A 17,641-nucleotide genomic window follows, 5' to 3' on the forward strand; every position below is an offset into this window, starting at 1 on the left:
CTGGCAGGCTCCATTACCTCCTCTTCAGCCTATCATGGTTCGGCCTCCGCTGAGCTCTTTTCCTCCCTTGGGGGAGGAGGAAGAGGGGGCGGAGGAGGAGGATGTAGATGTGGAGACCATCTCTTCCTCCGAGGATAATGTTCTCTCTTGCGCACAGCCGTCTGTGAGTGAGGTAACTAGGGGAGAGGTAGCCCATCGTTTTGAGGAGGTAATTAGCAGGGCCTCTAGGGCTCTGGGTGTTGCCCTTCCCGAGAACCCCAGGGCTACATCCTCTCGGTTTGAAGAGGGTACGGAGGTGCGCCCTGCCTCTACCCAGGTGCCGCTCCTACCTGATTTCAAGGAGCTGCTATGCCAGCAGTTCCACACTCCAGCCACTGCCCACAAGTGGTCTGCAGCGTGTCGCCGGTTTTCCAACATGCACGACAGGGACCAGATTGCTTGTGGGACACTTCCCCCAGTGGACCGGGCCCTCACTCCATTGGTGTCCCCCTCCAGCTCCATACTTGGCAATGCCACCTGCTCTAGTAAGAATTGCAGGGTCATGGATAGCCTGCTCGCCAGGCTACATAAAGCCATGTCGGTGCAGACTCGGCTGGCAAATACAGGCGCTATATTGTCCCTTTACCTCTGTGACTTGTCTCGGCAGGTTCAGGTTGACACCAGCGTCGGTGAGGAGCTGCAGATGGCCTCCTCATGCCTCTCCTCTGTGATGAGGGAGCAGGCTGAGGCGGCAGGCAGTGCCTTAGCTTCCTTTTGGGTAGCTAGGCGCCACTTGTGGCTGTCTCAATCCCAGCTGCAACAGGGTGATAGAGACTGCCTGCTTAAAGTGCCGGTGGAACCCACAGCCATGTTTGGCCCTCACGCCGCTGCCTTATTGCAGCAGGCGCAGGAGAGCCGCCGCTGTGCTAAGGAGGTTTCGGTGGACCTTGTCAAGCGTGTCGCAGGCTCCGGGCCTAGACAGCCTCGCTCTCGGCCAGCACCAACTCCTGAGGCCTCGTCATGGGGTCAAGGGGACCTCAGACTCCAGCTAGAGGCCTCCCGGCAGCATAAGCGCCGCCGCCAGGGCAGGGGCAGAGGACTGACTGCTAAGGCAGAGGGGTCCTCTAAGCGCCTCAACCCTCCTGACAATCACCGGACTCGGGCCAGGTTCCCCCGTCTGCTGCTCACAGGAGGGCCTGGTTGGCCCTGGAGGCCGACCCGTGGGTGGTTTCTACCATGACCCACGGGTACCGCATTCAGTTTTTGCGCCGACCGCCAGTTACAAGAACACCCATGTTTACAACAGTGGCCGATCCTCACCAGGAGGCGGTTCTGCAGGCAGAGCTGTCCGCTCTCCTGGAAAAAGGGGCCATAAGGGAGGTGGCCTCAGGGGATCAGCGGGCTGGGTTTTTCTCCCGCTACTTTCTGGCCCCGAAGAGGGACGGAGGGCTTCGCCCAATTCTGGACCTCAGGGGGCTGAATCAGTATCTCCGGCCCCTGCGATGCCGGATATTGACGGTCCCCAGGGTGAGACAGGCAATCTCTGCAGGAGATTGGTTCGCCACTATAGACCTGAAGGATGCCTACTTCCAGATACCCATCTGGAGGGGTCACTGGCGCTTCCTGCGGTTCGGCTTTGCCGGCAGGGTATACGAGTTTCAGGTGCTGCCGTTCGGTATTTCTCTGGCACCACGCACCTTCACTCGATGTATGGATGCGGTTCTCTCCCCCCTGAGGCGCAAGGGCATCAGAATTTTGAACTACCTCGACGACTGGCTGGTTTGCGCAGTCTCAGAGGAGCAATGCCGCCAACACGTAGCCCTGCTGTTGGACCACGTTGGGAGTTTAGGCCTGCACCTAAACTACAAGAAGAGAAGGCTCGAACCGGCCCAGGTGACCTCCTTCTTGGGTATGGTCCTGGACTCGAAGAGCGGTACAGTTGCTTTGACCCAGGAGAGGCAGCTGGTCTTCAGGTCCTGTGTTGCCCTGTTCCGGCTGCGCGCTCTGGTCGACTGGGGTCTCTGCCTTCGCCTCATGGGCCTAATGGCAGCCATGGTGCAGGTAGTCCCTCTCGCTCTCTTGCACATGCGGCCTGTACAGAGGTGTCTGCTGAGCTTGGGTCTGTGCCCTCAGAGGTCCCACAAGACCAAAGTACTGGTCTCTCGGAGGCTCCACAGAGCCCTACGGTGGTGGAAGGTCCCCGCGAACATCAGGGCGGGCCGCGATCTGGGTCCAGTGATCTATCGCCAGCTGGTGTACACCGACGCATCCCCGGCAGGGTGGGGCGCGGTACACGAAGGCTGTGGGGTCAACGGTGTCTGGACCGGCCGGTGGCACGGTCAGCACATAAATGTTCTGGAGCTGAGGGCGGCTCTTCTCGCTCTGCGTCATTTCTTGCCGAGACTGAGGGGTCACCATGTGATTGTCCGCACCGACAGCACAGTGGCGGCCGCTTACATCAACAGGCAGGGGGGGCTGGGCTCCCCGGTCCTGTGCAAGCTGGCTACAGTTCTCTGGCAGTGGGCTCACCCCCTCTTCCTCTCACTCAGAGCCGTGCATGTGCCGGGGGTACTGAACTCCGCGGCGGACATCATGTCAAGAGGGGGCCCCCAGCCGGGGGAATGGAGGCTCCATCCGGAAGTGGTTTCCGAGATATGGCTTCGCCTCGGCAGGGCAGAGGTCGACCTGTTCGCGTCAAGGGAGTCGTCCCATTGCCCGCTCTTTTCTCCCTGCATGAACGACGATCCCCTTGGGCTGGGATGCTCTGGCTCATCCATGGCCCAGGGTTCTGCTCTACGCCTTTCCCCCCTTCGCTCTTCTCCAGCCTCTTCTTCGAAGAGTTCTGGTGGAGCATGTGCGGGTGATATTGGTGGCGCCTCTGTGGCCCCACATGGCGTGGTTCTCAGCCATTCCGCCTCTGCTGGATGGGCCACCATGGGAGCTCCCGCGCCGGAGGGACCTTCTCTCCCAGGCGAACGGAGCCCTGTTCCACCCCTTTCCAGCGGGGCTCAGGTTGGTGGCTTGGCCCCTGAGAGGGACAGGCTCCTGGCCTTAGGGTTACCAGGGCCTGTCGTGGCTACGATTCAGCAGGCCCGGGCTCCATCCACAAGGGCGGCTTATTTGCGTTGGCAATTGTTTGCTGCCTGGTGTGGGTCTAACCAGGTGGACCCCTACTTAGCCTCAGCTCAGCAGATCCTGCAGTTTTGCAGTCTCAGCTGGAGGCCCGGAAGGCTGCGGTAACACTGCGAGGATTGGTGGCGGCAATCAAAGCAGTGCGAATCGTGAGGTTGCACTGGATGATGAGGACTGTGCCCTCATTTCTCGGTTTCTCCGGGGCCCAGAGGCTTACGGTGCGAGCTGCTGGTCCCGCAGTTCCTCGTGGGACTTGGATGTCGCCTTGGGGCTCTTCAGAGTCCCCTTTGAACCCCTTGGGGGTGCTGATTTGAAGTGGCTTTCCATTAAGACCGCCTTTCTGCTTGCTATTACCTCAGCCAGGAGGGTGAGTGAACTTCATGCATTGTCGGTGCATGGCGACTGCTGCCGGTTCTCCTCGGATGGTTCTAGTGTCGTTCTGAGACCCAACCCAGCCTTCCTGCCTAAGGTCCTGACTGAGTTCCACCTGTCTCAATCGGTTGAGCTTAGGTCTCTCCTCTCCTGATGCTGGTGAGGACGCTGAGCAGGGTCGGTCCGCTCTGTGCCCAGTGAGGGCCTTGACAGAGTACATTCGGCGGACTCAGGCTATCCGGAGGTCCGATCAGCTCTTTGTCTGTTACGACCCTGGATGTCTGGGAAGACCTTTGTCTAAGTCCAGACTGTCACACTGGGTGGTGGACGCTATCCGTCAGGCTTACATCCTGTCAGGTGTGTCTGTTCCATCAGGGGTCAGGGCGCACTCCACTCGGTGTGGCTGCCTCCTGGGCCTTGTGGCGGGGGCCTCCTTGCCTCCATTTGCTCTGCCGCCACGTGGTCATCCCGTCGACCATTACCAGGTTCTACCGCCTTAACGCCGCTGCCAGCCCTCCCTTGGGAGCGGGTGCTGGGCTCGGCCCAACGGTAGACACGTTGTCTCCTCGGCCTTGCGTCTTGCGGGCCGAGTGAGCGGCTTCCTGTGGCCAGCCTGGCCCCTGCGCTCATGGGCTCCCTGGCTGGTTCGCTTTGGTTGCCTTGCGTCTTGCAGGCTTCCATGGCTCCCCTTTCCCTCTCAGGATGGGCCCTAGCGCCTGGCGGGGCCTACTCCTGTGTCTTGTATATATTGTATATTTGTACATAGTTCGTTTGTTGCACGTTGTGGTGTGGGATTGTGGGCTGCACCGTCTCCTCTCGGGGTGTCTTAAAGGTCTACCCCGTACATATGGAATATGTAACGGAGTGGAGAGATAGTCTCGAGACGATAGAGAACGGTTGGTTACTGTGTAACCTTGGTTCTCTGAGTGAAGAGACTATCTCTCCAGTCCTTAGGCCGCTCGGAGACACATTTCGATCAAACTATCAGTGATCGCACGCCTGCGCTGGCGCTTTATAGCTACGCAATAGGGCGTGGCCGGGCAAGCCGGTGTGTCTTAAAGAATTATCCAAGTACCCTGACAAGCAGCGGGGGTCATATCCCGTACATATGGAATATGTAACGGAGTGGAGAGATAGTCTCTTCACTCAGAGAACCAAGGTTACACAGTAACCAACCGTGTTATGTCGGCCAATATCTAATCTTCTCTTTCTTTCAAAAATCCTTGACAAAGTAGCCACAAACCAGCTGTGTGATTTTCTCCATGATAATAACTTTTTGAAGAATTTCAGTCAGGATTTAGAGTGCATCATAGCACTAAGACAGCACTAGTTAAAATTACAAATGGTCTTTTGATTGCTTCAGACAAAGGACTCATCTCTGTACTTGTTTTATTAGATCTTAGTGCAGCATTTGACACTATTGACGATCAAATTCTGCTACAGAGACTAGAACATTTAATTGGTTTAAAAGGTTCTGCACTGAGCTGGTTTAAATCTTCTTTATCTGATCATTTTCAGTTTGTTCATGTTCACAATGAATCATCCTTACGTACTAAAGTTTGATTTGGAGTTCCACAAGTTTCTGTGCTCGGACCCGGACCGGGGTCATCCCTATGTTTCCAGGAAACCTCACGGACTGCATTTTTTCATCTGCGTAATATTGCGAAAATTAGGCCTATCCTGACCCGAAAAGATGCAGAAAAATTGGTCCACGCTTTTGTTACCTCTAGGCTGGATTACTGTAATTCCCTATTATCAGGTAGCTCTAGTATGTCTTTAAAAACTCTCCAGCTAATTCAGAATTGTGATGGCAAAACAACTATTTAATGAACAGTTTAAAGAAAATGTCTTCACACGTCAGCTGTCTTTCTTGAGTTTTAATAAGCATTCATGAATGGAGTCACAAACACACACAAGATAAGCATAAATGAAAAAATGTCATCTTTAATGAGAATACACAATAGTAAAAATCAATAGAGGGAACACTGACTGTCATGCAAAAGTTTATATAAAAGAAATGAAGATGCAGTATGTGTACTAACAGGAACTAAGAAACGAGATCATATTTCTCCTGTTTTGCATTGGCTCCCTGTAAAATCCAGAATTGAATTTAAAATCCTAATTTTAATTTATAAAGTTCTAAATGGTCAAGCTCCATCATATCTTAGAGAGCTCATAGTGCCATATTATCCCACCAGAACACTGCACTCTGAGAATGTAGGGTTACTCGTGGTCCCTAAAGTTACCAAAAGTAGATCAGGAGCCAGCGCCTTCAGCTATCAGGCTCCTCTCCTGTGGAATCATCTTCCTGTCCACAATATGACAGAGAGAAGTGATTGTTATTGCTGCTGCCTTAAATCTGGAATGTGAATGAAGTGCAGACAGCAAGGATCACCTGTAAAAAAAAAAAAAAAACATTATGTTGTCTTTGTGGGCTGAGTTTAGTGGTTAGTAAAAAGAGATTCTCCTTTTTTGTATTTATGGACATAAAATGCTGCTTATATTGGAGAGGGAGGCTGGTGATTACAGAGAGGAGGGGAAGAGAAAATTAATTTTCTTAAAGATGACATTGCCTGGTCAGGTTTGTAGAGGCTTGTATGTTATGGTTTGAGTTTTTCATGCATGTTTTGTGGCTGCTCTTGCGTTGTGTTTTCTTTTTTTTTGTTCTCCTGTCCTTCCATGACCTGCAGGGCTGGTGTGTGGCGGAGGCGGGGCTCACCTACTTTTCCACCACAGGCGGTGAGGCACGCCTGGTTTCCATTTCACCTCATCTACCTCACTATAAAGCCGGCTCTGACTTCACTTTGGTGCCAGATAATTCCGTCTTGTTCGGTAGCGCTACTCTTACCTGAGTTTTTTCACCTAGTGAGTATTTTGCCTGCTTCTTTTTTTGGCCAGCTCCACTAACTCATGTTTTTGTCCTCCAGAGCTCTCATCTCCTGCCACCACCAGGCAGCTCGCTTCTCCATGTGTTCTTGCTGCTGTTTTTGTAATAAGTTATTGTAATATTTACTCCGCCTGTCTCCTGCTACTTGGGTTCCTTCGGGTTCTCACCAGTCTTTAACATTGTGGGTCATTTAGAGAGCAAATGGAACCATAAAGTAGTATGTTTAGCCTTGTATATTGGCAAATAAACATTAAATTTGCACCAGTGAGGTTTGTTTGAACTTCTTTCCGGCTGCTGAAAACCGTTAGGAGGCTGTAGAGAAGAGTATGGTGCCTTTCCCCCTCTCTGTCTGTGTGTTCTTTATTGTACAGGGGTATTGTAGTTGTTGCTATTTTTGTTTGTCTTATTTTCTTCTGCTGCTGGCAGTTTCAGACTATTTGCTCTTTGCCCTCAGTGGGGTCAAAGGTCACACTCAGGCTCAAAGGATAGTGATTATTATTTTGATTTGTGATGATTTATTGAAAATTATATTCGTCAACAAAGAGCTGATGTCAACAAGCATCAGCATTCCTCATCCAGAATACAGATAGCCCTGTAGCCTAGTTTGGCTAGCAGTTAGTGATGAGACAGTGTTTCAAAGAACAGTATGCACTGTCTTTACAACTTCTTATTTTCATAGTAAAATAATTATTTCCTGCCCTACATTGTATTATTAAAGCCACAGTGTGTAGGAATTTCTCCCATCTAACACTGAAATCATATATTGCACTCAAACAGATAGCGCACTCTAGCGCCTCACTGTTTCAAATGCGTATTGCAACAACCGTAGCCGCTGTGTACCAAAAACCTATGATAACATTGATGAAACCATGTCATCCGATACTTCATGGAGTATTCATTCAGGCTCCTATACACACGCGATGCGAGTTGACAAACCCCCTCCTCACCATGCTGGCTGTGTTTACAACATTGGACTGTTGGGGCGGGTGTAAATCAAAATAAACCAATCACGTCTTGTCTTTTGACAACTGACAAGTGGCTCAACCCAGGGCCGGACTGGGACCAAAATTCAGGCCAGGAGTCATACATCCACCCAGGCCACCCAATCCACACATTACATGCTCACACACATGCATGTGCACACGGACACACATATGGGCTAAGTAATCACCAAAGCTCATTATTCCAGACTGACAGTCACACAACTCTATTAAACACAACTGTAACAGCGACCCTACTCATAGTCCTCCAGGCCAGTGCTTTTCTCTTCCCTACCCTCACCAAATGTGCCCCTCAATAAACCAGGACTCCGATATGAATGGATATTATGCTGAACTAAACAACATGATTGTATTATTTTGTCAGCAAATCATTTTGATGTCAGCTTATCATAATCAGTATGGCAACACCCATATTCAATGAAACAGTAAAACAAGTAAAAATATAAGTCAGCAGCAACTTCAACTTATCTGATCTTATTTCAGTAACATTAGATAGATATTGAAAACTTTTGAACTTAGACAGATAAGAGCCTATCCTTAAGAGGGGTCCCCAAACTGTTTCAGCCTGCGCTGCAACCCACCTGTGGAGGTATTTTTGACCCAAGAAGACCTACTAAATATTTTGTGCAGTAAAATAAGCAATGCAGCAATGTTCTCACTACCATGTAAAAACAAAGGTGAACAATGGCCCTTTTTTTTTATCTCTCTCCCGTTCAGCTCCAGCTTTCCTCTTTTTGCGTTCCATTGTAATGGCGCTGCTGAGCTGCAGAGCTCCCACTGCACAGTCTGCACACACAGGCACACATACACACCCTCTGCTCTCTGCTCCACCTGACTCTCCACAACCAAACTGCTTTCAGTTTACTGGTGCGCTTTTTGGGGGGGGGGGGGGGGGGGTAAGCGAAACAAACTAATCTCGTCTTGAATCTACAAAAAAAACCTTTTTGACCAATGGTTGTGACAAATGCTGACAAGCACCTATCATTTCTGACAGCGGGCGGGCTCTCTGCCAGCTGGCATGTCCACCTGCGCTGCAGAGCGCGCCTTAAAAAAACAAAAAAGACAGGCAGGCCAGAGCAGACCAATTGCGGGCCAGGCCACCGGGGAAGTTCCGGGTTAGGATGTGAACTCCAGCATTCGTCAGTGTCACACTGTGAATGCAGGAGTTCACATCCTAACAACCATGTCATCAAATTTTCAGATGATACTATCATCTTAAGTCTGTTGGATGCGAATGCCTGCCCCTCTGTGTACTTCAGTGAGATAGCCACCTTCAAAATCTGGTGTGACAATAACTTCCTGGTGTTAAATACCAAAAAGACAAAAGAGATGATTTTTGATCCTAAAGAAATTGCAGCTCATGACCTATTTGCCAGGTGTCCTCGTTTAAATACCTGGGCCTGATGATGTCTAATAACCTAAGCTGGAGTGATCATGTGGATTTCCTCTGTAACAGACTAGCTCAGAGGCTACACTTTCTCAAAAGGCTGTGGCTGTTTGGGGTCCGAACCGAGATCATGATAAAATTCTATAACGCTGTGTTAGCAAGTACTATAAGATATGGCATGGCAGCATGGTTCGGCTCCCTCACAGTCTAGTGTAAGGCCAGACTTCAGAGAATGGTGACTACAGCTATGAAGATAGTGGGGAAACATGATCATTTCCAGTCCCTCCAGACAATATATGAGGGAGCAGTTGTCAAGGGAGCAAATAAGATCCTGAGTGACCCTTCTCATGTTCTCTTTCAGGAGTATGAGCTGTTGCTGTCGTGGAGGCGCTACAGAGCCAGCAGGTGTAGGAGCAACCGGTTCAAATTGTCCTTTATTCCCACTTCCATTTTATTATTAAACAAACAAACAAACAAACAAACAAACACCTCTCGTGGCAGAGCCCCTCCCTCCCCCCACTAGGGTAGTGGGGAAGCCTACTGCTGCGGATCCACTACCCTAGCCCCCCTCCACCCCACCACCTGACCTCGGTCGGGTGTTGGGGTGGAGGGGGTGGAGGGCTCACTGTTGTGGACCCACCTCCATTCTGGTAATTTTATATGGAACATTTAACATGTGAGCAGGGGGGAGGCTTATGGCTGCTGATCCCCTGCCCGTCAAATTCACTGTCAATTCACCATTAATCCCTGTTTACCATTGCTTATTACTGAATTCTCCTCAATTACGCTAATAGGTGGTTGCCTGCTCACCTGCTGGACCTGCAATGCCCCCCTGGTTAGCCATATGTGCGCAGGGCTATTTTATGCCTAAGTGGTCTAGTCATTGTTATTCTTATCTAGTATTGTTTTTATTTGCACTATGGTCCCACAACTGATTTAATATCATTTTAAATGTTTTTACTGGTGTTTTATTTGACCTCTGTATTTATTTGTTTTTATCTGCACTCACTTGCACTTTGAGATAGGCCAGTGCAATACCTGTAGTTCCCTTTGATTGTAACCTTACATACAAGGCAAATGGTTGCACTACCCCTGCACCAGTAGTCTGTAACTGTAACACACTCAGTGCACTATGTTGGCAATTTGTCTGTGTTGATTTTATGTATGTATGTATGTATGTACGTGAATATTGCAGCTGTTTGCACTACACTGCCCAAGATGAATTTCCCTTGCAGGACAATAAAGTTTATCTGATCTTATCCTGATGTTAAATTCAGACAAAACTGAAGTTATTGTTCTTGGCCCCAAACAACTCAGAGACTCTTTATCTGATGACATAGTTTCTCTAGATGGCATTGCTCTGGCCTCTAGCGCTACCGTAAGAAACGTCAGAGTGACATTTGATCAAGATTTGTCTTTTAATTCTCATTTAAAAAAAACCCTCACAGACTGCATTTTTTCATCTGCGTAATATTGCGAAAATTAGGCCCATCCTGACCCGAAAAGATGCAGAAAAATTGGTCCACGCTTTTGTTACCTCAAGGCTGGATTACTGTAACTCTCTATTATCAGGTAGCTCTAGTAAGTCCTTAAAAACTCTCCAGCTAATTCAGAATGCAGCAGCATGTGTACTAACAGGAACTAAGAAAAGCGATCATATTTCTCCTGTTTTAGCTTCTCTGCACTGGCTCCCTGTAAAATCCAGAATTGAATTTAAAATCCTACTGTTAACTTATAAAGCTCTAAATGGTCAGGCTCCGTCATATCTTAGAGAGCTCATAGTGCCTTATTATCCCACCAGAACACTGTGCTCTGAGAACGCAGGGTTACTCGTGGTCCCTAAAGTCTCTAAAAGTAGATCAGGAGCCAGAGCCTTCAGCTATCAGGCTCCTCTCCTGTGGAATCATCTTCCTGTTGAGGTCCGGGAGACAGACACCGTCTCCACATTTAAGACTAGACTTAAGACTTTCCTCTTTGATAATGCTTATAGTTAGGGCCGGCTCAGGCTTGCCTTGGACCAGTCCCTAGTTAGGCTGACATAGGCCTAGTCTTCCGGAGCCTAGAGACCTCCTATAATACACTTGGCACCTTCTCTCCTTCTCTCTCTCTCTCTCTCTCTCTCTCTCTCTCTCTCTCTCTCTCTCTCTCTCTCATGTCCTGTTACTGCATCTTGCTAACTCAACCGTACTGCATGTCACTAACTTCTTCTTCGGAGCCTTTGTGTTTCACTGTCTTGCAGGTTAACTTATATCGCAGCGGTGCCTGGATAGTGTGACGTGTGTGGTTGTGCTGCTGCCGTGGTCCTGCCAGATGCCTCCTGCTGCTGCTGTTATCATTAGTCATACTTCTACTGTTATTATACACATATGATTATTGTCACATATGTATACTATCAGATATTAATATATACTTTCAACATATTGTACCACAATAGCCGGAATTATAATTATAATATTATTACTTTCATTTGTTGGAAGCTATTATCATACCGTCTGTCCTGCATCTCTCTCTGTCTCTGTCTCTCTCTCTGTCTCTGTCTCTCTTTCTGTCTCATTGTGACATACAGATTACTGTTAATGTATTATGTTGATCTGTTCTGTACGACATCTATTGCACGTCTGTCCGTCCTGGAAGAGGGATCCCTCCTCAGTTGCTCTTCCTGACATTTCTATCACTTTTGCTCCTGTTAAAGGGTTTTTTGGGGAGTTTTTCCTTATCCACTGCGAGAGTCCAGACAGAGGGATGTCGTATGCTGTAAAGCACTGTGAGGCAAATTGTGATTTGTGATATTGGGCTTTATAAATAGTCTTTCTCCATGGCTTCACCGAACTCCTCCCACGCCCGAGTTTTTGCCTCCGTGACTGCCGCTGCTGCGCTCCGCTTGGCCCGTCAGTACCCAGCAGCTGCCTCTGGAGACCCACAGACCAACCATGCCCTGTAGGCCTCCTTATTCAGCCTGACGGCTCCCCTCACCTCTGGTGTCCACCAGCGGGTTCAGGGGTTACCGCCGCAACTGGCCCCCACGGCCTTGCAGCCATAGCTCGCAACAGCCGCCTCGACAATGGCAGAGCGGAACAAGGCCCATTCGGACTCAATGTCCCCCTCCGCCCTCGGGACGCGGTCGAAGCTCTCCCGGAGGTGGGAGTTGAAGATCATCTTGACAGGTTCTTCCGCCAGGCGTTCCCAGCAGACCCTCACTGCTCATTTGGGCCTGCCAGGTCTGCGCGGCGTCCTCCCCTGCCACCTGATCCAACTCACCACCAGGTGGTGATCAGTTGACCGCTCTGCTCCTCTCTTCACCCGAGTCTGGGGGCTATCAGAAAGCCCACCCCGGCCGTCCGCCTCTCACCCGGAGCAACTCCAGCAAAGGAGAGAGTCCAACCCCTCTCAAGGACTTGGGTTCCAGAGCCGGAACTATGTGTCGAGGTGAGACTGACTATATCTAGCTGGTAGCGCTCAACCTCTTCCACAAGCTCCGGCTCCTTCCCCGCCAGAGAGGTGACATTCCATGTCCCAAGAGCCAACTTCTGTAACCGAGGATCGGACCGCCAAGGCCCCCGCCTTGGTCTGCTGCCCGATCCACACTACACCGAACCCTTCTGGATCCCTCTGCGGGTGGTGGGCCTGCAGGGGGACGAGCCCATGTAGCCGGTTCGGGCTGGGCCCGGCCGGACCCCATGGGCAAAGGCCCGGCCACCAGGCGCTCGCCCACGGGCCCCAGCCCCAGGCCTGGCTCCAGGGCGGGGCCCCGGTAACCCTCCGGGCCGGGTACACCAACTCTTGTTATCTTCCATCATGAAGGGTCTTCTGAACCGTTCTTCGTCTGACCCTTCACCCAGAACCAATCTGCCATGGGAAACCCTACCAGGGGCGAAATGACCCCGACAGCACAGCTCCTAGGGTCATTAGGGCACTCAAACTCCTCCACCACGATAAGGTGACGGTTCTCGGAGGAGACACTCCTCAGCCTACCCGGTAAGGTCTACGCCAGGGTGATGGAGAAGAGGGTCCGGTCGATAGTTGAACCTCGGATTGAGGAGGAGCAATGTGGTTTTCGTCCCGGACGCGGAACCGTGGACCAGCTCTTTACCCTTGCCAGGGTGCTGGAGGGGGCATGGGAGTTCGCCCCACCAGTCCACATGTGTTTTGTGGATTTGGAGAAGGCTTACGACTGTGTCCCCAGGGGCTTCCTGTGGGGGGTGCTCCAGAAGTATGGGGTTGGTGGCCCTTGCTAAGGGCCATCCTGTCCCTGTACCAAAGGAGCACAAGTCTGGTTCGCGTGGCTGGCAGTAAGTCGGACCTGTTCCCGGTGAGGGTTGGACTCCACCAGGGCTGCCCCTGTCACCGGTTCTGTTCATAACTTTCATGGACAGAATTTCTAGGTGCAGCCGAGTGGTGGAGGGTATCAGGTTTGGTGACGGAAGGATCTCATCCCTGCTGTTTGTGGATGACGTGGCCCTCCTAGCTCCATTGAACAGTGACCTCCAGCTCTCGCTGGGACGGTTCACAGCCGAGTGTGAAGTGGCTGGGATGAGAATCAGCACCTCCAAGTCTGAGGCCATGGTCCTCAGCCGGAAAAGGGTGGATTGCCCACTCCGGGTCGGGGGGGAGGTCCTGCCTCAGGTGGAGGAGTTTAAGTAACTCGGGATCTTGTTCACGAGTGAGGGTAGGATGGAGCGGGAGATTGACAGGCGGATTGGGGCGGCGTCAGCAGTGATGCAGATGCTTAACCGGTTAAGGTTAAGCTTCACCTCAGCTTAGCCAGAAAGCGAAGCTCTCGATTTACCGGTCGATCTACGTTCCAACCCTTCCAACCTATGGTCATGAGCTCTGGGTAGTGACCAAAAGAACGAGATCACGAGTACAAGCGGCCGAAATGAGTTTCCTCCGCAGGGTGGCTGGGCTCAGCCTTAGAGATAGGGTGAGGAGCTCGAACATCCGGGAGGGACTCGGAGTAGAGCCGCTGCTCCTCCACATCGAGAGGAGCCAGCTGAGGTGGTTCGGGCATCTGGTAAGGATGCCTCCCGGACGCCTCCCTTGGGAGGTATTTCGGGCATGTCCAACCGGGAGGAGACCTCAGGACCGCCCCAGGACACGCTGGAGGGATTACATCACCCGGCTGGCCTGGGAACGCCTCGGGGTTCCCTTGGAAGAGCTGACGGAGGTGGCTGGGGAGAGGACTGTCTGGGCTTCTTTGCTGAGGCTGCTGCCCCCACGACCCGGACCCGGATAAGCGGAGGACGACGAGAGACGAGATGAGACAAGGCTTTATAAATAAAATTGAATTGAAATTGAATGACTCTTCTTGCTTGATTCAGTGTTTCCTCTACATTATATTAGGAGGGCACTGGCCTGACCTGACATAGTTATTGTTACGGACAGTATGTAAATGACCATCAACAGACTGCTGTTACGCACAGTCAAACACGCTGCTTGCACAGCAACGCAGCGCGGCACTGTACAGACAGCAGAGCAGAGCCCATGTTGCGTTCAGGTGTTGTCATGTAAATGACAAATTCCAGCACATGAACAGGCCATAGCACAACACAGCAGCATGTCAAGTGGGCCGAGCCCGAGCAAAATTTTGCTCAATTTGTTATTATATAGTTTGTTATAGGGTCCGTGATTTCCTCGTGACACTTACAAATGTATGTGCTTGAATGGTGTTTTAAGAGGCTCTGGTGGCTTTCAGTTGTCTCTTGGTCTTCTCTTTTTTTTAAAAAAAAAAAAGGTTATACGGCTTGGCTTTCTCTCGCATGCATTCTTCCTACTTTTCTCTGTGCTGTCTCAAGTGTTGATATAGATTGGTCATGTTGCCGTGGGACGTGGCGACTTTAACTTTTAAACTTTTACACAGCACGTCTTTCTGTTAAACCTGAAGCCAAACCATCGCCATACAATAGACGTTGGGTTATTTTTTGCCACCAACTGAGCCTGTTCTTGGTCGCGCTCATGCTCTTCTTCAGCGCATATGTTGGTCGCTGCTGGACACCGAGTGGTCACCTGACCATATGTGCTGCACACACCAGGATAGCTTGTGGGCGTGATGTCAACAAACTCCACACACTACAGCAGAGGTAGTCATGTTCACAGGCACACATGTTGACATTCATTTACATTAAATCACAGCCTTTTATGTGGTTATGTAATCGCACAGCCTCACATTGCGATTACAAGTGCGATTAGATTAATCGTGCAGCACTAGTTTGTATGTATCAGATCTTTGAATCATGGAATCTAGTTATTAATAATTGCAGTATGTAATGCACATTTAAAACTATTTCTGGGGGCATTGTTTTTTCTGAGAAATCTGCTTTAATCAGATCATACACCGAGCCACTCTTACTGCATTTTAGTTCTCAGACCTATTTTGAGCAGAACAATGTAAATGGATGGTCAATCGACTTACATAGTGCCTTTCTAGGCTTCCGACCACTCAAAGGGCTATTCAAACACACATTTATACACTGGTGGCTGAGGCTACCACATAAGATGCCACCTGTTCATCAGTAAACCATTCATACTCACAAATAATAATAGTAGTAATAATAATAATTATAGTTAAAGCTGCAAGCACCTGTGATCGGGCCCTCGCTCCCCCATGCAACCGCGGGGGCCTGAGGCATGCAGGGGCTGTGGCGCAGAGCGGGAAGGGAGAAAAACCTTGGCAGGAAATGCAAATGTTGTGAAGATGGTCGAATGAGGTCTTGCACAGGTGTTTTATATGGTCATTGAAGATCAAGTAGGGGGTCAAACCGAATCCCCAGATTTGTAACTGAGGAGGAGAGAGGGATGAGCTGGCCGTCGAAGGTAAGTTGGGATAAGGGTGAAGACTGAACCTGGTGTGGGGTGCCAATGAGAAGTGCCTCTGTTTTATTGCTGTTCAATTGGAGAAAGTTATTGTTCATCCATGCCTTTATCTCCTCAAGACAGGTGTTGAGGGATGACAGAGCTGCAGAGGGGTTTGCGGCAGTTTCAATGGGGGGCAATTTGGGGTTGAGAATCTTGTCCAAGAATACTTGGGCTGAGGATCGGGCCACCGATCTTCTCATTAGTGGACAACAAGCTAAACCTCCTTAGCCACAGCCACCTTAAAAGCCTAGGTCAATATTAGGGATGTACAATCCATATTGGGCCTATAGATTAATGGCCAGTAATGGGAAATCTATTTTATTTATCATTCCGATAATAAAATTATAGCCGATAAATAGAACTGATAATAAAAAGCCAAACTGCTGCGTGACCTAACTGGTGTAACATCTACACCAACAATAAACACAGAGAAGAAGAAAAAGAGCAAGTGCAGCATGCTAACCAGAGAGCCAAACACCAGTGTGGATAATTTTCACACTTTTAGAGGAGGATGACAGGAATGTGCCAGGGCTCAGATGCAGCACTGAGGGACCGTTCCCGGAGTCGCTGCCTTACCGGCAAACGATCAGTTTGATGTCTGCCAATATATCCTGTCCAGCTCCAGCTAAAACAACAGCAGATAACATCCAGCACCAAGCTGTTAAACAGTTCCATCAAACAACACCGACAGCATTACGGCTAGACTCTGTTGTTATACCTAATAATAACAGTTAGGTAATGTTAGCTGTGTGATGCTAACAGTTAGCTCTGTCACTGTGTGTGTGTGTGTGTGTGTGTGTGTGTGTGTGTGTGTGTGTGTACAGGTGGACAGCAGGGCGCTACTGTCTCATGATAAACAGAGAGGGAGAGAGAGCTTATGAAGAAGGGGCTGAGTGAATCAATATCCTGCACTATAATGCATTGTTCCTCACAGCAAGACGGTTCCTGGTTTGAATTTGGGGTGTTGGATTATAACCCCAAGCTGGGGGAGTCCTTCTGCGCCGAGTTTGCATGTTCTCCCTGTGTCAGTGCAGGTTTTCTCCGGGTACTCGGGCTTCCTCCCACAGTCCAAAGACATGCAGGTTGATTGGTGACTCTAAATTGTCCATAGGTATGAACGTAAGTGTGAATGGTCTGTCTCTGTGTCAGTCCTGTAATAGTCTAGCAACCTGTCCATGTTGTACGCTGTCACCTCGGCTAGGCTAGGGATGAAAAGAAACATCTGTTGCACCCAGTGTTTTTGCTCCACCTCAGCATCCATGGTTTAAAGACCACTAGAATTGATTTTAGATCAGGACCATTTGAACCAGCACATGTTGGGACACTTTCCAGAGTAGGATTGTTGTTGATGAGGAATGGAAGGAAAACTCTCACATGTCAAGAGCATCACTCATGTTTAAGTGAGCTTCTTCATCTCTAAATTTAACAGGAATCAACAGTGATGAGGTCTCCAGTATGTGCTTTGAAAAAGGTAATGTTAAGTCTGTACACTTCACAGATAGACAGTTAATGCCCAGACCACAGGCAGACTTGGCTGCGTAACATCTAGAGAAAAAGAGTGTCACTTTTCCCATGTTTTCAGCAGCAAATCACCAGGGAAAGTGTTGTTTTTTTTGTTAATCATATTGACACTGAACCATCTTTTGCTACTGTTTCAATGTTTATATCTGTCACAAACATGAAAAAAAGTATTTATTTTTGACTCAACACTTACTGTTTCAAAATAAAACTTCCCTGGCAACATTTCAGTGGACAGAATCCTTTTATTTGTTAACACAAAGCTTTTATTGTGAAATATTTTCAGGACCATGTTGTTGATAATGCAGTGGCTGCGCAGCTCCCAAAATATGTGGATCACCAACTTTCAGTTGTGGAAATAGAGTAGTTACAGCAGCAGGCAGCGCTGCAGCAGCGGCGCTGTCAATGTTAACACTGCACATGTGAGCGTTTGTGTAAATGCAGATATTTTGTAAAACCAGGTCACATGGATGGATTTTTTTTTTTAAACGGAGGGGGAAAATACCTATTTAA

The 17,641-nt window shown here is 49.5% G+C and overlaps 2 protein-coding genes across 2 annotated transcripts in view; both read left to right on the forward strand.

Annotated features, from left to right (window-relative positions):
• The window catches only part of LOC125900970 (uncharacterized), a 674,134-nt gene that overhangs the window by 278,155 nt on the left and 378,338 nt on the right, over positions 1-17,641 (forward strand). The window lies entirely within an intron of this gene.
• LOC125900321 (uncharacterized) lies at positions 35-3,034 on the forward strand. Its single transcript, XM_049595222.1, is given in 3 exon segments — positions 35-1,090; positions 1,147-2,708; positions 2,710-3,034. Coding segments are annotated over 3 exon segments (2,943 nt in total).

The sequence above is a fragment of the Epinephelus fuscoguttatus genome, linkage group LG14 (assembly GCF_011397635.1).
Source record: "Epinephelus fuscoguttatus linkage group LG14, E.fuscoguttatus.final_Chr_v1".
NCBI lineage: Eukaryota > Metazoa > Chordata > Actinopteri > Perciformes > Serranidae > Epinephelus > Epinephelus fuscoguttatus.